Source organism: Corella eumyota, chromosome 2 (genome assembly GCF_963082875.1).
Source record: "Corella eumyota chromosome 2, kaCorEumy4.1, whole genome shotgun sequence".
NCBI classification, from domain to species: Eukaryota; Metazoa; Chordata; class Ascidiacea; order Phlebobranchia; family Corellidae; genus Corella; species Corella eumyota.
In genome coordinates this window covers 20,606,992-20,630,740 of record NC_137491.1, presented here as the reverse complement: position 1 = coordinate 20,630,740, position 23,749 = coordinate 20,606,992, and the positions used below count along the sequence as shown (strand labels likewise).

At 31.0% G+C, this 23,749-nt stretch overlaps 1 protein-coding gene across 7 annotated transcripts; it reads right to left on the bottom strand.

The window, feature by feature from the left end:
- Positions 1-611: 611 nt before the first annotated feature.
- Positions 612-22,112, bottom strand: LOC145743828 (myoferlin-like). 7 transcript variants are annotated; one of them, XM_082561879.1, is made up of 55 exons: positions 21,991-22,112; positions 21,382-21,434; positions 20,902-20,993; positions 20,422-20,509; positions 20,262-20,331; positions 19,901-20,000; positions 19,594-19,768; positions 19,290-19,434; positions 18,958-19,073; positions 18,847-18,884; positions 18,659-18,741; positions 18,296-18,389; positions 18,020-18,148; positions 17,819-17,907; positions 17,213-17,313; positions 16,646-16,768; positions 16,174-16,351; positions 15,661-15,785; positions 15,368-15,474; positions 15,094-15,286; positions 14,837-14,904; positions 14,604-14,691; positions 14,216-14,356; positions 13,785-13,853; positions 13,513-13,635; positions 13,107-13,275; positions 12,698-12,834; positions 12,278-12,451; positions 11,954-12,083; positions 11,651-11,755; positions 11,355-11,498; positions 10,575-10,753; positions 10,145-10,354; positions 9,445-9,522; positions 8,880-9,029; positions 8,485-8,661; positions 7,441-7,527; positions 6,913-7,084; positions 6,753-6,817; positions 6,544-6,588; positions 5,654-5,758; positions 5,140-5,268; positions 4,927-5,016; positions 4,622-4,779; positions 4,290-4,460; positions 3,978-4,134; positions 3,640-3,768; positions 3,378-3,466; positions 3,052-3,198; positions 2,617-2,807; positions 2,225-2,409; positions 1,984-2,093; positions 1,746-1,893; positions 1,288-1,317; positions 612-802 (listed from the first exon to the last, which is right to left on the bottom strand). In XM_082561879.1, exons 1-54 carry the CDS (start codon positions 22,076-22,078, stop codon positions 1,288-1,290), a joined length of 6,537 nt encoding a protein of 2,178 aa, XP_082418005.1. In that variant the 5' UTR covers positions 22,079-22,112; the 3' UTR covers positions 612-802. The 7 variants fall into 7 exon arrangements, with proteins under 7 accessions (XP_082418005.1, XP_082418003.1, XP_082418004.1 ...); XM_082561877.1 differs by lacking the exon at positions 1,288-1,317; XM_082561878.1 differs by lacking the exon at positions 1,288-1,317 and having other exon boundaries at positions 11,355-11,495.
- Between the last annotated feature and the right edge of the window lie 1,637 nt (positions 22,113-23,749).

Genomic DNA, 23,749 nt, shown 5'->3' with positions numbered 1-23,749 from the left:
GTGTAATAATTCAACTTTGGATCGTGTAATTTTAAAGGTCTTTTGACTCATTTTAAAACCACTTGCTTTGGAGTTTTTATAGTTTAAAATGCTTGGGATTTTCTGTGTTTTAAATTAATTTTTGTGTTTTATTGTAAAATACCATGACTTTTCAAAAATATATACGTTTAACTATTCCAAGTTCTTGCCTTTTATACTAAATTACGGCAAATTTTGTGGCTAAAATAGATCTGTAGAATTATTTACGAATATATAATAAATATATAGTGTATAAATTATGAAAAATTTGCCTACTAAATATATAAAAAGATAATTCAGTGTAAGAATTTTACAATAGAAATATTTTTTGATTACGTAATAGAAAGTTTTTAAAGTCAATTTGTCGAAACTTCTGTTTGTTTAAATGTTGTTTAATGTGTTGAAACAGATAACATTATTTGATTACTTGTTCGAGCACACGTGTTCGATCTATCCACGTGACTGTGTGAATAGTGACGTAATAAGAGGACGTGCATACGTCACGTTTATTCTAGTAACACACGCTAACTTAAGTTGATGTTTATTTAAACTATTGCGAAACAAATTCTAAGAACTAACCGATAAATATAAAACTTCTGTGCAATATAAATTGTTGATGACGTCAAATTTACGTCACGCAGTACGTCACAAAATAACAAATACTTAACAATATGCATAATTTTTTTAAGACATATTTGTAAAATTGTTCTTAAATGCAATATTTTGAGTTCATATCCTCCACGAAATCTTATAACAAATCGAATAAATGTGCTCCAAAGAGTCCCTGAAATTCAAAATAAAATAATTAATGTGGTGTAGTAACTTTTGTACTTATTTATAATTTAATGTAGGTAGTTTTTTTAGAAAAATCTTGAGCTAAAACATCACAAACAACTTAACATTTGGTTAAAGTAACCTTTATACACATATTTACTAATGTGCCTTCAAATAAAGTATCTTAAATGCTAGTTAAAGTTTAAAACCATACAGTAAATATCAAATTAATAAAATAAAACATATGAGATACTTTATCCATGGTAAAAAAATCCCATAATGACTTATTAATATTCAAGCTAAAAAATAAAACATTTTCAGGTACAATAAAGGCTACAATAATCTAGAAATTATTTAATAAAAGCACAGCCAATACACAAAACGCTTTAGCATGCACTACCTTAAACTTTAACCACAATACAAAACACCTTACAATATAATTAGCATGTAATTATATTGACACCTACAACAACGACATATTTGCTCTATGCTTACCTATTTAAATAGTTTGCCCGTTAAAGCGCCCTGAAGTAGAAAATTTATAAAAAAAATATAAATTGAGTTTTCTATATTCAAACATTTAAGAAAGGTTGGTGTAATTTAAATGTGTTTGAATTGAAATGATATAATGAAATACTTTAAAGTTTTTTTTTAAATTTTTTCTAGGGATACACTAACGTACATTACGGATTTTTTTTTTAAAAACATTATATTGAGTAAACATATGCGTTGTATTCGCTTATAACTATACAGGCAAGCAAGTAAAAGTTATATCACGCTATATTTTAACCAGTAAAAATTTTTAAAACCAGTTGCTAGTTAATTAATTAGCACTGGATTAAAATCTATTTTTTTAATATTATGCTGAATAATAATTTGTTAAGCAGAATTTGAATCTAGTATCGTAATTTTCTGTCGACCCTTTTTCATACAAAATAATTTACTAAACTTACCGGGAAAGAATAGAGGAATATCACAATAAAAGCGGCCAGCATAAGAGCTCCCAATAAACCCAATATGATCCACTTATATTTCCTCCATAAAATATAACGAAATGACTTGAACGGAGAACTAAACCAAGCAAATGAGGTGGCAGGGCGACTGGAAAAAAAATTGAACGTTTATTTAAGTGTCTATACAAAAACCTGGTTTAGGATTTTAATAACTTTTCTATAAAAAAGACGTTCTTACTTTGGTTTGTCTAGTTTCGGGTTCATATTAGGGGAATCCCGGGCCTTTCCTGACGGGTTTTCAGCAAATTCTGCCCCCGTTACCAACTCGATACTCATCTCAAGTTTACCCTAAAATAATAACGTAGATAGTTTAATTATCACGCTATAGAAACATTATTTAAAACTAGTGCTGATATGTTATTATTAACATAACAGACGGGGTTATGACGTCATAAAATTTACATAGTCACGTGACTCACCGCTTGCTCGTTCTTGCCATCAACGGCTTTATAAAGAGGCCACCACCCCTTCAATAACTTCTGATCGAACAAGTTGATCATCTCCATGTTACAGTTGCCGCTGTCGTCGGGAACGTTAGCCAAGGTGCACAGACGTTGAAACCGGCAACACTTTGGCATGTTGTTAAGGTTTACGACCAATTCACCTAGGCAAAGAAGGTTTATATTGCATAGGAACATTTCACTAATTATTTGGCATTTTATTAATCAGGCAATTATATTTATTAATATCGTAAACTGCCAAAGGTCAGACTTGCCCTGACTAAAAAATAGTAATGTAGTTTAAAGCGTTGTGGAATTAATTAGGCTTCTGGCAATTATTTGTAGCAGGCACATAACATAAAAACTCTTACTGATATATTCGTTTGGTCCAAACAAATCGTTATCCCAAACTTGAATATTGAAAGTTGGTGGAAATTTGGTTACGGTTTTATCGAGGCTCCATAAATGTTCCTTCTTCGAAATGTGGACCATTCGTTCTTGTGGTAGGTAGTCAAACGGGAAGACTAACCTCCAATTAAACATCCCTGTTCCATCTAATGACCTATATAGGGTGATATTGTTTTAGAACAACTGGATAGTATAGTTAGACGATATAATCTTTATACTGGTTAGCTTTAGTTATATATTCAAGCACTTTAACAAAGCTTTTGCAAATATATAGGCTTACAAGTTTATGGACTTTTAATAAAATTTAAAGTTAAATTGTGACTTTCATTTTAAGATAACTTTATGTGATTCAATTAGTTATTTCTTTGTATTTAAAGAAAAATTTACAAAGTTCTAACCTGTAGTGAATGTCAGTCTTTTGCTTGTCTGATTCAAGTCCATTCAACCAACCCTTGAAGTAAATATCAGTCATTTGAGTCCCTGAAAAGTTGGTGTCCATCATGGGAATTTCACTACAGTTCCAAACTATTACCTTCAAGAAATATCTGAATAAAAAAAATTGATTTAAACTAAAGTTGGTACATCTAAAGTATAAATATCCAAAACTAAATAACTTTTTAAATTTGAAGCAATGCTTTGATCATCAGATATATAACACCAGCCTACTTTTTAGGCTATAAAACTTGTTTTTATAAGATCTAGCCTTGTTAAAATATTTTCTTACTTGGTTGGAGTTCTTGGTTCAATGTTAAAAGGCAAAGCTGGATCCCCGTAAGTTTTTGGAAACATATCAACCCACATTTGTATTCGACCCTACAAGTAGAAACATAAATACAAATGTCAGTTAATTTTTAACACATATCATATTAACACATTTTCAAATTTTAACTTCTCGCTTTAGAGTTGGTCATAAATCTTTATCAGAACAACTTTTTTATAAACTTAAACAAGATTTTTTAACATGACAACCCAAGCATTGCACTTACTTGTTCGATGCCTGGAATAACATCCGAAAACAAAGGTCTTGACTCGATATGTTCTGACACGTGAGAGTAAGATCTCAATACATAGAGTGACAATCTTTCGTCTGCTGGTCCCCAGTATTCACAAGGTTTCTAATGATAAACAAGATTGTTTGGTAAAAAGGTACTTTCATCATAAATTATAATTTGGCACAATGCAAAAAATTCTACTATGACACGGGCTAATATATTTTAATTAGCATTTATTAAGTAGGCATAATAGATATAATTAAGTGTCATCAGAAGTTGTTTTTTTTAAATATAGAAATTGGACTTTGAATATAGAGATTATTTTTTATTACCATTCCTTTCTCATATTTAGCCAAGTTGTGAGTTTTTCCATCAAAAAACACGCAAGTGTTTCCGTTCCACACTGGGTCGTTTATTCCATCCCTCTTTGCTTTTTCATACAACCAATCTTTTGGCTTCATTTGGTCCCTCCAAGGAAAAGGCCCAGATCTGAAATGAATGGTTTAAGTCAATAAATGTAACAACACTAATAATTCTTAAAACTGACATTTTAACCATTTTTGCTCCTGTTACCTTACAATATATGTTGTTTATAATATTGATCTTTATATATACAACACAAATACAATATAGGCTAAACTTACGTGTAGTATGCTTCAGGAAATGCACACCAAGCTCTGTACTTGCTTAGATATCTGTTTTCTAGATCAATAATCGTTTCTCCGATCTTATCATCTGTTCCTATCAGGTCCCAATCAAATACCTCCACGTGGAGATCTTTGTCCATCGGCAGTTTTAAGTCTAACTCGAACATTCTGAAAAATTGAATTTTTAGAATTTGTAATTCTGTTTTTGTTGTGGGGTCATATTGTGATCCATATTTGTATGAAAATGCGTTTTCCTTTATTTTACAATTACGTTTATTTAGTTTTTTCAACTTAAAGATTAAAAAATCAAATTTAGAAAAAAAGGCAACCTGCCAAACATAGGGTTAAGTGTGTTTGGATGATAATGTTCACGATCCAAAATCCTCTTTTTACCAACTTTGATTTTAAGATATGGATCCGCCAATCCGTTTGAATCCTGTGGAGCAAGATCCGTTCCACGGACAACATAAACCCGGATTTTAACATCCTTAAAAACAAAAATGGGTTAAAATGATTTTCGAAAAGTAACCTGAGTTAAATGTTGTCGTCAGCAGGCTTATACAGATAAACTTGTGATATTAACTTCTAAGTAGAAGTGTGAACATTATGTAAATTATATTATAGTTGATCTTACAACAATGTCTGTATTTGGTTTTTCCTCAAAGAACTTGGTCGGTTCTGGAGCACTTTTGTCCGAAGGTAGTTTGTAGATTTTAAAGGCTCCCTTAAACAATAAGCTATGTTGTAATAAGGAAAAATAAGCTTCTTACTAAGCACTGCACTAACTGCAAAGTCAGCCAATTACAAACAGTGCAATATCATTGTACATAATACTTAGGGTTCAAACCTTGAACTCTCCAGCACAATCCAGTTCGTCGTCCTCATCCTCCAACTTCCCTTTGTAAAGTTTAAAAGTCTGGATGAAGTCGCTGAAGTGGTCGAAGTTTTCTTGGACTTCCAGGATGTTGTTGTAGACCTGGATTAAAGTTTAAGCTTTTGTTATGCTTGGTTACAATAAATTATTTCAGTCGTGGTTATAAATCCGACCTAAAATTTTGTGACGTCAATTAAACTAAAATTTGTGACGTCGTCAAAGCTTACGTTTGCGACATTATCAAAACTAAAGTTTGTGACGTCATTAAAACTCAAGTTTGTAACGTCACCAAAACTAAAGTTTATTACGTCATCAAAATTTAAGTTTGTGACGTCATTAAATCTCAAGTTTGTGACGTCAATAAAACTAAAGTTTGTGACGTCAGAAATATCAAAGTTTGTGTCGCAAAAAAACTAAAATCTGTGACGTCATCAAAACTAGAGTTTATGACGTCACTGAAATCTTATTTGACAAAGTTAAATGTTACCTTCATGAGGTTGAGACCGGATTCCAAATATTTTCCACATTTGTCATGTTCACCGATAGAGGCGTAATACATCGACCACCAATCCAACTCGTCTTCGCGGACCACCTGTTATGACGTCACACAGGGTTTATTATGACATAATTGTTTATCCATTTTCACAACATAATAATAAAAATTAAAGTCATGCAAAATTCATGCAATTTAATTAAAATGAAGCTGAACCACCCGAACCAACCTTTTTGCCCTAACACCGAGAATATTTATATTTCTATAAATATTTGTGACGTAACAACGACATTATGACGTAGTACCTCTGCGCTCGAGGCTTTTCGCATTAATTTGTCCTTGAAAACCGACAAAGCTGACGAGAATGCCATAAAACGATCTTTTCCCTTTTTTTCGCGGGTTTTTATTTCGGTGACGTCATCGGGTTTTGCTATGGCAACCGAATCTTTTTCTTCAGCGCCAAAAGTTGTCGTTGGCGGCGTGAGATCGACTTTTGGAGTAGATGGGTCTGTGACGTCACTACTAGGCGATTCTACGTCACCAACATCGCTAACATCAGATTGCTGTTGTTGTACGTCATCAGTTGGTTGCATAGCAACGGAATCTTGATCACCGGACAGTTCACTTCTAATTTTTTTGTCTTGTTCGTCATCAATTTGTATTATGACGTCACTATCGCTCGGTTTAACTTCGTTTGTTAACAGAGGAGATTTTTCGTCGACTTGCACTCCAGCGTCATCTTGTGGCAAGGTTTCAGGTGACTTAAATTAGAGTGAAACATGCAGATTACAAATTGATTGAATTTATGTTAAATTAGTGATTGGCATGCTGATCAACATAAATTTATGACAATGTATATTATGACGTATGAGGTGATGACGTACCTTGATTGGCTTAATTAATTTTGACGTCATTCTTTTGATTAAACTCTAACCCATATTAAAAATTAAATTAAATGTTTATTTGTAAACAAGTTTAATCACTAACTTGGTTTAGTAAAATTATAATTTAAAATCATCGAAAAATTCATTGCATTATTTTTATCACAAATTAGTTTTATCTAAAAAGTTGAAAATTATTTCTTTTCACTTACCGGGCGTTTTGTTTGGGGTTTTGGAGGTTCTACCTCAATAGCGACATCTTTTGGTGATGCGTCACCTAAAATATATTAAATTAAATCTTAGCAATTTAGTTGCGCAGTTTTAAGAATTTTTTTTTGAGAAACCATTAAACAATAACAATTCTAAACTTACCAAACCCTTCATCGGGTTCGTCAGCCTTTATGACGTCAGAGATGGGTTCTGTTCGATGAGCACTGACGTCAGTGATGATATGTTGTCCAACTGTTGGTCTTCGTCCGAACTTTCGATTGTCTTTAACTCGAATTATGATTGGTGGAAAGTAAAGTTGCTCAACCGGAAGGTCCTAAAACAAAATGACAACGTTTTTTTTGCAAAATGGAGTTTTGCAGTAAAAATGGCGGTTTCTTAAAGAAAATGGAAGTTTTGTAGTAAAAATGGCGGTTCTTAAAGAAAATGGAAGTTTTGCAGTAAAAATGGCGGTTTCTTAAAGAAAATAAAAGTTTTGTAGTAAAAATGGCGGTTTCTTAAAAAAAATGGAAGTTTAGTAGTAAAAATGGCGGTTTCTTAAAGAAAATGGAAGCTTTGAAAATGAAAGTTTTGATGGTGGTTTTGCTTTTGGAAGTTTTGATGGTGGTTTTAAGAACTTAAGTTGAAGATATTTTTCAAACAAACCATTAAACATAATAAAGTTTTACTTACTGCATCAACATAATACCGAGGGTCGGAAAAATTCGGATATTTCTTCAAACTTTTGATAATTTTTGTTCGAATTTCTACCTCCCCAATCTAAACACAATGTTTAAATATCAAACAATTGAAAATTAATTTTTTTTGTTAAGTTGAACATAAAGATTCGTCTATTAATCCATAAATGTTCTACAGCCGTGGTTAAAAGTAAAATACATCTATTTTATTTGATATACTTAGGGTCGAATGCAGAAAGTGCGATTAACTTTAATCCGCGATTAAAGCGAAGATTAATTTTTGATTGGTATGCAGAAACCGCGATTAATAAAGTCAATCAACCGCGACGGATTAAATATCAAATTTAATCGCCGAAATTTAATCCGCCGAATTCGGCAGATTAAAGTAAGGATTAGGCTGTCTTTTACGACTTGAACATAGCCTAACTAGCAAATTATATTGAAATAACATATATCACGGTGATGTTAAGATTTTTTTGTTTAATATTTCAGTTAGGTCCTACCTTAAATACCTTATTTAAGAATTTTGGCAATTTACTTTTTTTTTTATTTCGTTATTGTTTAAGCATTCTAATAACAATGTTTTGTCACCCTTGGAAAATTTTTTTTCTCTTTTTTTTTGTTTATTTGCTTGTTCATGTTTTGATTTTTGTTGGTTTGTCGTCAAATTTAGTTTTTGGAAATAAAAAAACAAAATTTGGTTAGTAGGCAAGCCCGCCGTTTCGCTTGAACAATCTCATTGTTTACGTCAATTTGTTTGTTCGTCACAAGCGCGTCATAAAGAAATTACATAAATATTTGGATTGTTGATATTTTTAATCCAGGATTAAAGTTAATCGCCGGATTAGTTAATCCGGCGATTAAAAATGTTTCTGCATACCGATTAAAGTTAATCCTGAGTTTCGTTAATCGGGCGATTAACTAATCCTGGATTAGCGTTAATCGCCGATTAAGTTAATCGCACTTTCTGCATTTCACCCTTATTGAACTTTAAGTCAAATATACCATTCTGTATTATTTATTACAACAACTAGCAAACCTGTATTAGAACACTTGGTGAGTCCACACTTAAAAGTTGAAAATGTCCCATATTTCTAACCCCCCAAACCAGAACTTCGATCCGGGTTCGCTGGAGAACCGGGCGGATCCCAAACGGGACCATGATTCGGTCCATCTGTTTCGGGGGCATTTCTGGTATCTCAATTTTTTCGTGTTTCTAAATTAAAATGTTGTTTGTTACGTCATAAAACGTCATTAAGAACGCTAGCTTAATAATTACCTAAAGCTGATCCTGAATTTTTAATTGATACTAAAGCTAGCAATGGTGTTTTCTAATAAAATATGATGTTGTACAAGAACGCAAGGAATGAATAAGCATAAATAAAGCTTGGTATATTTAACTTTAATTTTTGTTTGAATTATAGTTGTACTCACCAAAAATACTTCAAATGCAACAAGAAGATTTCCTCCGCTTAAATTTCCCTTCTTCACATTTAACCAAGCCAACCGTGACTTCTCGGTTACATCCGGGTTAAACCTCAAAGTTGGCTGCCCGGATGTTCGACCCATGAACTCCAATGAACCCTGTAAAAAGATTTTTGTTTAAAATTTGTTGTAAAAACTTGTAAAAATTTAACTTATTTGTTTTTTCTAAGAAGATATATTTTATAACCTAAAAATAAGGTAAAATTAATATACGTAAATATTAATTTTAGGTGAGGTTTTATGCCGTCGAACTTACTTATACAAATAACATTAAAAAAAATTTAAACATTCAGAAAAAATAAATATTTTATCATTGATAAAATATATAATTAAACAAAGGTAAACATTCAAAAAAAAACAATTAAAAAACAAAACAAAAAATAACGTGCACATAAAATAACAATAACGACAAAGCTTTTATAACACAGCAATGATAAAAGCTTTACATGCTTTGTGACGTAACAACAACCACACTTTGACGTCACAACAATAACACAATGACGTCACACATTACTTTGACGGGTTTCTTGGAGTGGTCGGAGCGAAATTTTTTTGTTGTTAAGGGAACTTTCAAACCAAAATTGAACGGAATCTAAATTAAGCAAGCTTGGTAAAAAAAAACAAGTTAATATAAAAGAACCCAAGTGTTTAAAGAGAAAGTTGATAACATAATATTAAGTTTAAATGCGACGTTAGTGAGTGCGCGACAAAATAAAGTTTGCAATATAATTGCATTTGTTTAAAACTCAGCACAAAAAGATGAACCATATTTTTAAAATAAATTATTAAACTTCTAGCGTTGGTATAAACAAACAATAATTCACCCACACAAATGCAACAGCTCATATATTATAATTTTGCAAATGCGCTTAAATATAATATAATATTTGCAAGTTGTGCACAGTATAGAAGCATCGCCTATTTCCAATTGAACTAACGATTAAACAAATGAAGCAACTTATGGGGGTTAATGCTTAATTGGCAATATATAGTACAACAGTAAATAAATTGATCAGCAACAAAATATGACCAAGCTAAGAAGAACATGATGACCAACTAGCAGATCATTTTCTCGTTAAAAAGAAGGATTCTTTGTTACAAAGAATGATTCGGCGTTGGCAAAGATATGCGCTTAGTATTTGCAGCAAAATATTCCATAGATAGCAGCAGAGTAATTCAAGATGGACAGCAACATTTATTTTCTTGCAACAAACCGAATCGTTCCCGTGTTCGTTGGCGTGCGTCATCACTGCCATAGAGTGACGTCGTCCTGACCTTCTAGGTGCCGCGAGGTTATTGTTTGATGACGTAGAGCCACATTTACCGCCTTGTGAGGACTTTTTAAACGCCATTGTCCCTAGCGACTTCTTGCGGTCGGTTTGTTTTTTCTTTTTTGTTTTAAATAAACTTCTTGGGTCGCAAAACTGTGGAAAATTGTTAGAAGAAAGCGAAAAAAACAACACCGTTTAAACTTAGTTATAAACTGAAGACAAAATGACTTTATACTTAAACCTTTTATTGAAAAAAAGATTTTAAAAGAAGAAATACAAATACTGTCGACCTCTTAACATATTCTAAATCTGAACCATAAAATAACACTTTACATACTTTAAAAAGGTTAATAATAAACACATTTTTTCTCACCACTTCATCTTTATCAAAGACATCCAGCATAACATCGGGACAATATTTCTCCAAGTAGATCAGATCCCCGTAAAAGTTGATGTCCATGATCAAAGTTTGATCCCATTTTGGGTTGAGTGTGTGGTTGATTACTTCTGTTCTTCGACATTGGTTAAGAAACGAAACCATTACAACTGGATCTGTAACAAAAGGTAAAAAATACAGTTTATAAAAATAATATTTACACATTAAAATGTGATGTATTGATATATTTATTTTGTATTATATTGATAGTTAAAAATCCTAAAAAATTAATAAAAAAACATTAATAAATAAAAAAACATTGTCACTTTTATTTGGTAGCTACTATTCTCTTTTTTAAATATACCCAAGCAAAGTTTTTAGCATAGAAATAAAAACTATTTATATTCTTATTAACACAGGGAAAGTCCCATTGCGCCATGTGATTTAAAATCGTAAAACATAATTGATAAAGTTAAGCAACGTTGTTGCGTATTATTTATTTAAAAAAAGGTTTGGTTAAAAAACAGCCGTAGTTGAGAAAAATCTTTGGAGTATATTTAAGGTGTTAAAAAAGTAAATGCTCAAAAAGGTAACATTTTAAATTATTTTTTTTAAATGTTTTGATTGTTTATTGTTTGTTGTATGTTGTTGGATATTGGAAATACAAATAATTACAAAAATAGTGCTTAATATATGCTTTAAAAATTGCGTAGTTAAAAAGCTTTATGCTACCGTTTTAGTTATACTAAAACACATATTTAATATTAAACTTTTTACCTGAAAAATTATCCTGGTCCATTGGAAGCAAATCCCTTCCCTGATAAATATAAGCTCGCATATGTAACTTGTGGCATTCTTCAAACAGCATGTAAATCTTGGGGGCAGGGACTTTTGGCACTTTTTTCTTCTTCTTTTTTGCTACTTGGATATTGCATTTTAAACAAAAATTTGAATTAAAATTGTTGGTCTGAGTACGAGTTTAAAAACACTGGCATTAAAAAAACTTTTTTTAAATTACTCAAATCTTTGGATCTTTAATGTAGAGATTATTTTTAATTTTTAACACGACTCACGTGAATCAGATGAATCTGATTTGCCCTTTTTCTTCTTCTTTCCTTTTCCATCATCAGTTGGTTCAGGTTGCTGTGGAGGTTCCCCTCCTCCATCCACTCCAGCATCTAAAACATTTATTTTGAATTTAGTTAAGTATAAAAAGATTCAACCATGAAACAAGATTTGAATATGTAGAAACTTATTTTTGATTGTTTAATTGCAAATATCACAATTTTTTTATATATATAGTTTTAAACTGATATTTTGTGTTATCTTCTTAGTTTTTATGTTGAACTATATTAAAGTTTTGCAAACAGATTTACCTTTCTCTGCTTGTAAAGCAATATCTTGAATAGCACTTGTTGCACTTGGCCCCCCTCCACTATGGTGTCCAAATGTTTGGCCCATATGAGCCATCAAACCTGGTGATAAGGGTGGCTCTTCTTCCATTTTCTGTGGAAACATAATTTTATATTATCAACTTTACTATGCTTAGCAGTTTTTGTTGCTTTAAGTGGGTTGAAATCATACTGTTTTTTTATATTAAAAAGAACCTAATTTCTTTTGATTAATGTGCTTAAATAATTTGTTATAACAATTTTTATTAAAGAGGTTTAAACGCATCAATATTGTTATATAAAATTCACCACGATAGCCTCCAGGTTGAATATTGCAGCAGATCCTCTCGACTCAGTGGTAACCATCTTCCTGATCCACCTCCTTCTTCTTGCAAGATCCAACATCTTTGGCATCGCATGGAATTGTTTTCCTAACCCACTTGCATACTCCCATCCCTCTCCTACCAGATCATCTGTGCGATGCTGTTAAAATAAAAGACAATTTCAAGTTGTTGTGGTTTGAACATTGTTGGTGTAATTGTCTTTAATTTTTTGTTTACTTATCTAAAAAATATGTAAAGATATATAAAAATAGCCCTACTGAATACAATACTGAAAGTGATAAACAATATTAGCAAAAAACAGTTTTTACTACTTAAATTTTCAGTTTTTAAGTCGTTTTAAATTTATAACATCTAAGAAGAAAAAAAATATCGAAACTGATCTTACTAAGACTTTTTGGTGCAACTTTTGGTCGATGCAAACTCTTGTTCTAATCAGTCTTCTCCTCCTCCCAAAATGATAAGATTTCTCAACATGAGCCCAATCTGGTTCATCTCCATCTTTCCCTGTTGTGTATTCCCAACCTTGAAGGTAAAATAACTTCTGGTCAAACATTTGTAAACTTATGCTATTTTTAAATAGTTAAATCTCTCTAAAGCACAATAACTTGTAATTCGTGCCTTACAAATGTCGTTTTTGAAATGTTTAATATATATTTTTTTATTCAACATTCTTTATAGCTATTGCCATTTCATTTTTCAACTAAAATAGTAATGTTGAATACTATATTAACACAAATCTCTTTTCTTTAACACAAATTTCTTTTTAAAAAGTCCACTTTTTTGTTTTTCATTACCTTCCTCGTCACAAACCCTGTTGGTGTCCACTTTCCAGTCATCATCCCACTCCCAACCTTGTGGGCACTCGATTTTCGAAACATTCACAATATCTTCCCCCATCCTACTTACAACCTTTTCATCCTGCCATGCTCCTGCTGGGAAGCGGTATTGATGCTCAAAACAATCCTAAAAATATGATTTTGTTGTTTAATTGTGCATGCAGTTTTTAGAAGCCAATATTGTTAATTAAAACAACTTTGTGTTAAAATAAATTTTTACCCAACCTAAACTGTACAAAAAGTGATTATTTGACCAAGCATTCTTAGTCATATTACAATTACTTTAGTCCGTGATAATACACATTTGAAAAGAAATAAGGGGAGACATTGAATAACTGTCACTTTGATATAGTATTTAACCAACCTCTGGTATGGTAATTTGGCCAATAGCTGATTCATGTAGAAGAGAAATATCCGAACTTATTTCCCAGCCCTTCTCCCACATCCAACCTGATGGACATTTGAACGAACTCTTTGGAAGTTCAACCTGAACACAGATAAAGAAGCAATAATTAATTGAAATACAAATATGTCTTTATATATTAACACATTGTAGTAACTGGGTTTTGCCAGAATTTTTGTGCCAGTACAGTTTTATTTATTTATTTAACACAACTTATAAGAAATTTTACTCACATCTCCATTAATGTCGGTAAATTTGTCTGGAGTCCATCCTTTAACTGGAATCTTTATTTCATTTTCAAACTAAATATCAAGTTTTATTTTTAGTTGTATTTTATTGTATAACATTATCTCTAATGTGTGAAATTTAAAATAACGGTTTAGAAATAAATTAACATTTGTTATTAGAAAACTTTTATCACCTGATAATTAACCTGTCAAATGGTTTTGGCTTGGCAAAAGTTTGTATCATTTATAGTTCTTTACTTAAGGGTGCTAGGGCATTAAAGTGGTGGGAATCAAACCACCAACTTCGTGTAGTTATACCAAAGTGTTTTAAAAAATTAAAGACAGTGTCAGTTATTTTAAAGTCAAGAAGAATGTATGGTTAAGCATTTGGTTCCTACAATTATTTTTGTTATATTTACATTTAACATTACACTTACTGTATCAGCATAAACAGAGATTTGCCCTCGTGATTTGAAGTCCAAATCTTCTTGATCAATTGCCCTTCCAAGCCAGGCTGTTATTCTCAACACACAGGGAATCTTCATCTTCTTTTTGCTGTTCTTTTTGTGGCTTGCATACTAAATGGCAAAGTATATTTATTTTTTATTGTTGAAAAACTGTTTTGTTAATATTATTAAACATTTTTTGTGAAATTTACATACCCAACTAACTAAACTGATTAGATATTGGGTAAAATATGGCTTAAAAAGCCTTTTATTTTTGTGCATTAAGTGTTATATTTCATTTGTATTTAATTTACCAATGGTTACTTTTTAAAGTGTTTTTTTTTTTCATCAGGAATAATCGTCTTTATTTAAAACTTACCTGTAGTATAATGGTATGAGGTCTTGCACAATATCTTCCACTATATTCTGAGTTTTCATGGCAGTGTAAAACATCATAAGCTGGAATTCTGTGGGAGTAAAGGTAGATTAATTTAAAGCTTTTGTTATAACTCAAGGATTTAACACTTATTTAAATGTGTTGTTTAAGACAATAATGTTCAATATTTAATCATTTATATACAAACTTTTAATCAATTGGCTATTCTTTATTACCTTGCATAAGCAATCCTTTTTGTTCCTGAGGTCATCCAAATAATAACGTCAGGAACACTGTTCTGAGGCTACAACAGCAACAACAAAATACGTGTCAGGTTATTAAATAAACCAACCAATCGTAAGTATGTTGTATTATACTAAGGTTAATTTATACTGATAGATATAAATCTACTTCTTATAGGTTTTATCTCTTAAATTTTCAAGGTTCACTCTTAAATTTGAATATTTTACAACTGATTTATTTAACTTGCTACCTCATATGATACATTTGTTAATCTTTCAATCATCTCTTGTATAGAAGTCAAAGCTTCTTTTGCATCATTGCAGTTTTGTCGCAGCCTCGTTGCTTCCGTGTTTACACTTTCAAACACTTGGAGGCGCTGTCGATGAATCCTCGTGTCAAGCTGATTGGATGATGTTCGACCACGTGGATCAGGTAATCGTTTCCTGATTGGTTAAATTTTTTTTATTAAATTTTTACTAAATCTCATATAATTTTTTATTCAGATAAGTTAAGAATTAACTCACGAAGTTTCAAGAATGAGCATGTCAAGAATGGCAACAATCTCGGATGCAACTTCAATTTCTGACGCTTTGTTTGCGATTATCTTCTTAACTGAAGCCAAACTTTCATTCTACAACAAAGGTTTTAGGATGGTTAAAGTTTATTTAAATAAAATATTTAAGTAAAAATAGAGGGTAAATCTTCAATAGGTAAAATTTAATCTTAAATATAGTAAGAAAAGCAAAGTAGGTTCTTTTAAAGTAGAAATTAAAAAACTTTATTTGATTTTTAAAATTTTTAAAGTTTTAGAACTTACTGCCCGGTCGCACAGTCTAAGGATAAAGTTGATGGAAAACAATCGGAAGCTGATGTCCTCCCATTGTGATGTCACCATCATTACTGGTTTCTTGGAAGTCCATGGAATGAAATAATATTTCACACCTTCAACAACATTATTGTTTGTTATAAATAACATTGCAGGAACTAGTCAATAGCCTGTCTTAAGGTTAACATTTTTAGATGTTGTAATATTGTAACTCCTAACTAATATTTGCCTGTGATAATTTCTCCACAAACGACAGTTTTTTTATTTTGTAATTCTATAAATTGGACATACATATATATATAAATATATATATATAATGTTGATTAGGTTTAATCATATATAGATTATTTTTATAATGGATTGGTGGTTTATAAAACTTTATAAAAATAATTTAGTTTTTTACTTATTTTAAATTAATCTTAACTAAATTTTGTTTGATTTAAAAAAAAATGTATTTTTTTTAAAATTAATATTTTTTAATTAGTAATTAATGACATCACCAACCATCAAATATTGGATCAGTTGCCTCGGTAACGGAAGATGCAGTTCCAACATCGGTTTCAAACTTGTTGCCATAGTTACCGATGGAAACCTCGAACTCGATGTTGTCGTAGAATTTATCGATCATTGAGGCACTCTGAAAGCCAACCACGAGTCGGTACCTTCTCCTTCGCATGTATTTCTGTTCAGGTAAAACAAGTTGTAGCAGTTCGTTACATGTACTTTTATTTATAGTTAAAATAAATTTTTAGGAATAATACTTCGTAAATGAATTTTTTTAAAGTGAAAATTTTAATGCATTATAGTTTTAGTGCAAATATTATTGAATTTTATAAATAAGTAAAAAAATAATAGTTTTTGAAACACATTAAGACTATGTCTTTATATAAAAGTTTTTAGAGCAATGTTAATCCTAACTAACTGAAATTACTTTATTTAAATTAACCATGGTGATCATTTAAAGTTGCAGGTTTACCTGTACAGTTGCCACTTGCTCTTCTTCAATTGGTTGAAGAGGTGGGGTAGGATCTTGACCTTCTTCATCGATACTGGTGGTCAGTTCAACCAGGGCACGGCCACGATAGGCACAACCTTCACCCTGTGTCATGAATTAGTTACAATTTTTACTCAAAGAGTTTTAAAACTAATAAAGTAAGTAAATAACCTTTTATTGTACAATAATCATAATAAAAACGGTGATATTTATTTTTTTTAAGGTCATTATTTAACTGCACGTTAGCGGAAATATGTGTTATTATAAAAAAGCTTTTGTTTTGTAGATTTTTATGCACTTTTTGAAGCAAAAATAGTCTTGAATTACTTTAGAATATGTTGTTTAAAATAAAATCACAAGTTTATTAAATTACCAGGTAATATAAAATATATACGAAAAATTATTTTAATTTTTTTAAACCTGGATTATAAATATAAATTTACTTGCTTACCTATTATTTGACTAAATTTTTAGCATTTGTTAATAATTCCTTAAACCTTATTTTATCATTATTAAGTATTTCAATTACCAATGAAAAATATTTGCTACCTTTCCATGATTTAGATCATCCAATCTGTCTCCAAGTTCTGAAAATTCTCTCGGAGATCCATAAAAGTTAATGTAGGTGGGTCCAAATGTAGGGGGATAACCTGATTTAAATATTGGGTGTTAGTTGGTTTGCATTGTAAGGTAAGTCTTGTGTTTATTTTTAGAGGGTATTACCCTGTGTTTTTATTTTTTTCTTGTATGATATTTAGGGTAATTGTTGTCTTAATTTTTACGTTAGGTTTGTGGTAGTCTTTTATATTTATATTAATACTTAATATGCAAATTAGGCTGTATCTTATTTGCTTGTTAGTCAGTGTAGTTACAATAAAGATGTTGTAAATTAACCATGCTCTTATTGTTAGATTTAAAAAAATATTTAACAATCATGCAAAAACTAATGACGTCACCTCCTATGTCATCAAAGTCGTCCTCGTCGATGTCTTATGACGTCACAATGGTGAATAAAACAAAAGTAAAATGATAAAATAAAATTTTTAAACCAAAAAACAAAAAATTAAACAAAACTAAACAAATAAAAAAACATTTAATTAAGCTATTAAATGTTACGTCACAATACAGGGTGCTTATGACATCATAAATGCTTACCAGCGCCAGTTGAATCTTCACCGGTCGATGAAATTCTAGACATGGGAATAATTGTTGTTCCTATTGTGTCGTCAGCACCGAGACTGTCCCTGAACAATTAAAACATTGTTTGTCATCAACTATATCGCTGTTTATGATTGTTACGTCTCTGTACATTATTAAATCTAACAATTACTCATTGTTACATCACTATTGACCTACCAGTCCTTAACAGTGAGCGTTATTGCGTCACACATGGATGGGAACTTGATAGGAAGAGCGAGTTCCTCGTTCCAGATCGGTCGATTTGTTTCTTTGATCGTTCGAGTTTTTCTCTTCTTTCCAGCAAACCTGTCAATCAAAAAAAGAAGCGCTTTTTGTTAGTTGTTAAATAATGACGTCACAGAGAATGTTTGGTGACATCACGGTGAAATAATTGTCTTTTTTAATCAAAGTTGAAAATTCGTTGCTGAATTTTATTTGTGACGTCATACTTACGAAAGAGTGACGTAGGGGTCCACTAGAGTCTTACTGATATCTTCGTCGTCTTGGAGTAGAAACTTTTTCATGTTCTTAAAAGCTGACGAGTCCACTAAAAGTCAAAAAAGTTTTGGTAAATTACACGACATAAAAAAGGTTTCGTAGCTTTGAATCACCCACATTTATTTCAATAACAAAAACTTAAGGCTTCTTAAGTTATTTAAATTATAACTAGACTAAATTTAAGCTAATTTAATTTTCTAAGGCTTAATCTAGTTATAACACAGGGTCGTCAATCTGGTGATAGTCGATATATTACAACTTTTAAATTTCCACTGTGCCTTAACATTAACTTTGTACAAAACTTCATTGTTTTCTTACTTTGAGGTAAATCTTCGGCGTGGTAAACTCTCATCGAGAATGTGGCCGCTCTTAACGCTGCTCCAGCAGGTGTCAACAGATTTCTGTCAGTAAAAATATTATGACGTCACTATTCTATATTGTGCTTCAATTCACTTTGTAATTGCATATTTAAATATGTTCATTACGTCACAATGTAACATTCTTACCCTTCTACGTCATCGTCGCTTCCTTCCGATTTCTCATCCTAAAATAAAAACATTTTGTTAAAAACAATAAAATTACCTTTACCGGGATTCGAACTTGGACTTTTAACTTACAGGTGGCTGATCACCGGCGCCAAGCACACAGATCGTAATTTTAAGATAACCTTTTGGTGTACTGGATGCATCTTCAGCTTCGGTTAATAGAATCCATTTCCGAACATATGCATGACCTAAACATAATAATAGATACATCTATGTGATAACAATAGACTAACTTGGTTTGTAATTGTTAGGGCAATAAACCAATCATAAATGCCTCTTTTGGCAATGATTAAAACTTTAAATATTCCTAGAGTTTACCAAAAGTTGTTGATATATTTTACTTGTGACGTCATACTAAGAGAGTGTGACGTAGGCTGTTGTATTATTATTACGTTGTAATGTACCTGGTTGATCGTAGACGCTCCCCAGGTCCAACTTAAATGTTCCGATGACCGAATCTGCCCTCAAAGTTTTGGAATTGTTCACCGAAAGCTCGAAAATGTAATCGTACAACTTCTTTAACGACTCGTGGAAGTTAAACATTAACATCTGTAATTATAACGTCATTGGTAATAAATAATGACGTCACAAACAAAAGTTTACAAAAAAATCTGACGTCATCGTTTTTCTTTAAATTCCAATACCACTATTCGAAAGCAATAAAAACTTATGACGTTAAACAATTTAATGACGTCACTACTAAATCACCTCATCCCATACTGGGGAAGACCCTTTCCTGATATGAGTAATTTTCGTCTCATTTTTTCCTGCGTGAATTTTAACGACAGGTTTGATGTTACTTCCGGTCAGGTGACGACCTTTGATGATCTTCAACCTTACTTGGAAGTCTTCCGGTTTGTCGCTCAATGAAGAACGCTCCGTCCTACGAAGATAACATAGCTTTGTGACGTCACTTATATGTTAATTGTTGTAGCAATTATCTCTTTTAGGTGTAACTTAATAACAATATGGCTAGGTCAAGTGGGACTAAATAGCAAATGGTGACGTCACAAACCTTCCACTTATCCCGATTGTTCCTCCATAATCTCCTCCTTCTCCTCCCATCTCTACTCCCTCATCTTTTTCCTCGTTGTTTGTGTGAGTTACTTCACCTCCTTAAATAAGAAATTTAATTTTTAAATTTACACATTTTAAATTTAACTGAGACTGCAAAACTGAAATCATTTATGTTCTAATTCATATCTATGACGTCATAGTATAAAGAACTTTGCAAAAACTGCAAAACTCAAATCATTTTTCATTATAATGGTTATCTATAACGTCATAATATAAAGAACTTTTCAAAGACTGCAAAACTGAAATCAGTTCACATTATAATGGTTTTCTATGATGTCATAATATAAATTATGATTCACCTGCCATGGAAGGTCTTGGTTGGGATTTCGCTGGATTTTCTTCAACGATCGCTACGATGATGTTGGCTCCCTGCAAATATTAGGTCATAATTTTAATTTTTTTTGTATGTGTGATGTCATAGTTACGTAGCTTGTTGGGCGGATGAATATGTTAACTTACCACGTTTGACTTTTTTGATTTAAGATCCAAAGTTTTTTCTTTGCTTAATCTGAGTGCATTGTAAGTTAGGTGAGCTTTTCCGATGGATCTAAAACGAAATTAAATGTAAAATTAATAAGGGTTTAAATGCATGTTAAATATTTACACGTTTTGTATGAAATAAAGGTTTTATAATAACATTAAACACTGCCTACATCTTTTTGTGTTAAAATAATATATTAGTTCATAATAAACTTAAAATTTTTTAAATTTTTTGATATATTATAGTTGTTATCTAATAGTAAGTGGAACCTAAGTAAACGTGATTGTTACATAAAAACAATTGCAGACTCTTCAAATAATACTTAATCGTGTTATAATAACGTGCTAGTATGCAGACATCTTGGTACACAAATTCTTAGAAACCTTGCAACAATCTTAATAATTATTTAGCGTTTGTTTGAATATGTTTGTTAGGTAATAATATCTATTTGTTTTTACTTGTCTATTCCCAAAAATCCATCGTCGTCGAAAACTTCTATTTTGATGACGTCATCGGGCGATGGACTATCGGAACAGGGGAATACCAAAGTCTGTTAAAAAATGCATAATTATGTCGTCATGAGTATAATTGAAAACACTTTTATTATGAAAAAATTTGCTAATAAAAAGTGTTTAAGTTAAATGTAAACACCGGATTTATAGGTGAATAGTGTGGCATTGGCGCGGCTCGAACCCGAAACCTTTTGGTGTGTTTAAGCTATCTGTAAACACCGGGTTCAAGGGTAAATAGTGTGGCATTGGTGCGGCTCGAACCCGAAACCTTTTGGTGTGTTTAAGCTATCTGTAAACACCGGGTTCAAGGGTAAATAATGTGGTATTGGTGCGGCTCGAGCCCGAAACCTTTTGGCTTTCTATATCTGATGTCAATACCACACTAAACAAAACATATGAAGGAAAAATCAAATGTTTAATTCTTACCTCGTTCCATTCTGGGGCACTTCCTTTTAAGACTGCGGTTTTTTTCGTTTGGCCTAAAATCAAATTTATTTTGTTAATAACAGAATACGCCTATTTGACAGAAAACCAAAATTTGAAAACTACAATTAACATAAATTTAGTTAAACGTTTTTATAAAAATCAGTGAAAATTTAGGGGGCTAAGAGAAAATGTTTCATTGTCGGTAAAATATACGAAAAATAAAATTGCAAGAACAACCCATAACCAACAATCGTTTGGCTAATTAATTAAATTTGATAAATCTTTTATACAACGGGATATTGTTAGTTTAAGGGAAAAGAAACCGCTACGAAGTCGTATTTGCATTAGGACAAAACGTAAATTGAAATATTAAACGAACAAACAATAACTCAACCATGGACGCCTTAAAAATAAACATTTCATTTCTTTACACTTGAAATCTATATGCCAGGTTAAACAATAAATTAAGAATCGTGGGATTTCGATGAAAACTTTAAACTTTTTTATATTAAATTATATTCCTAATTGTATTGCACTAATATATATATAAATGTTATAAATGCATTATATTATAGCTGTAAGTATGCATGTAAAAACGTTAAATTAAACCTTTAAAATGAACGTTGACGAAAGGTGATTTGATTTTCTCTTCCCTTCCAAGATTTGCACGAACGACTTTAATTTTAATATCCGGCATCTTTGTTAATTTATAATTACATTATTTACACAAAAAATAAATCTAAAAAAATAAAAATTTTCTCAAAGTTTTAACAAATTATCCTTTGTTGAAATTTCCGTATAATTAACAATCGATTACAATGATTAATAATGCTTACTTGTTTACTTTTTGTTAAAACAATTGATTATGAATCACTGTAGAATAACAAAGTAGAAAATTGTCATTGTTTTGTTAAGGTGAACACCAACCAAAAACGGACTCTTAAATATAGAAATATCTCGTAATAATTTAAAGTTTCTGTTACCTTTGTTAAATACAATAAATTTATAGAAATAGTCTCAACTGTCTAACCTAAAATTTTTGCCTAAAACATCAAGTTCCTTGAATTATTTGCGCAATTAATACTTGATGTAACTGTTCAACTAACCCTTATTTGATCGACGTTTCCTTTACAGGTTGCCTTAAAAATATATGACGTCATCATTTAATTCTGCCCGCTTTTAAAAATAAATCTGCTGTACCGTATTTTAATTTACAATATATAGAATCTTGGATTTTTAGAATATATATAAACTTTTAGTTGAACTATTACGCGACAAAAACTATTTATTGGTTCACGCAACTTAACAATGAATTAATTGTTTGCTAATGGGTGGATTTTAAAAGTTGGACAATATTTTAAACAAATATTTTAGTACGAGATTTTACATTTTTTAAACACAAATTCCTTTATTTTAACCATGTACTAACTAACTGTTATATATAGTTTATAGCGGTATCGTAATTGACCTATAACAATATATAGCTAACAACTCTCTGTTAAACAATATGTAATTACAAACATGCAAAGTCTACGACAAGGAGCAAAGTTTATTCACAAAATCTGATTTCCTTTTCAAACTAATAAATGTATTTACACATAAATTTAGCCTAGTAGTTGAAATAAACTCAAATATTAAAAACTAAAAGCAAAAATTTACTACACAACGCGTTTTAAGTGACTTTTTTAATTGTAATATGATATAAGTTTCTAATTTCCAATGTGATTTAACTTAACCTAAAACTGATAATATTTATATTATCCTAAACTAAGCAAGTGACAATGTGCTTTTTATTCTACTACTAACTTTATTTTTATCCATCTTAATAAGAGTTATACGTATCTATCTTGTTTGTAATGTTTTAATACACAAGATATGCTTGCAGGAAACGTAGATAACAGTTGTATCCCAGGAAGTTATCGATGATCTTAAAAGCTTTAACAGAAAAGGCTAAGCTTGGTAGGGAATTAACATTAGAATTAACAAGTAAAATCGTATTTCTGTTTATCTAAGCCCGTATTAAGGTTGCAATACTTTTCACTTGATACTATTTAAGGCAAATTTAAAAAATTAATTAATTTCTTCACGGTAAAATATTTCAGTTGACTATCTTTTGTTTTACACTAGTTTAAAGATAACTTGACGCTATTCTTTACACGTTTTGACTATAACGTTTTAATATATTCATCTACTTTGTTATATTATAGACAATATTATTGATATAAACTTATCGTTGTGTTACTTACTACCTCGCAGCTACGATAATGGATCAAAGTGTCGCGGTTATTTCCGTCGATGGATTCAATTTTAGAGAATTCAACAAAATTAATGATTTTACCCGGTCACGTGATTACTTTTGACAACTCTC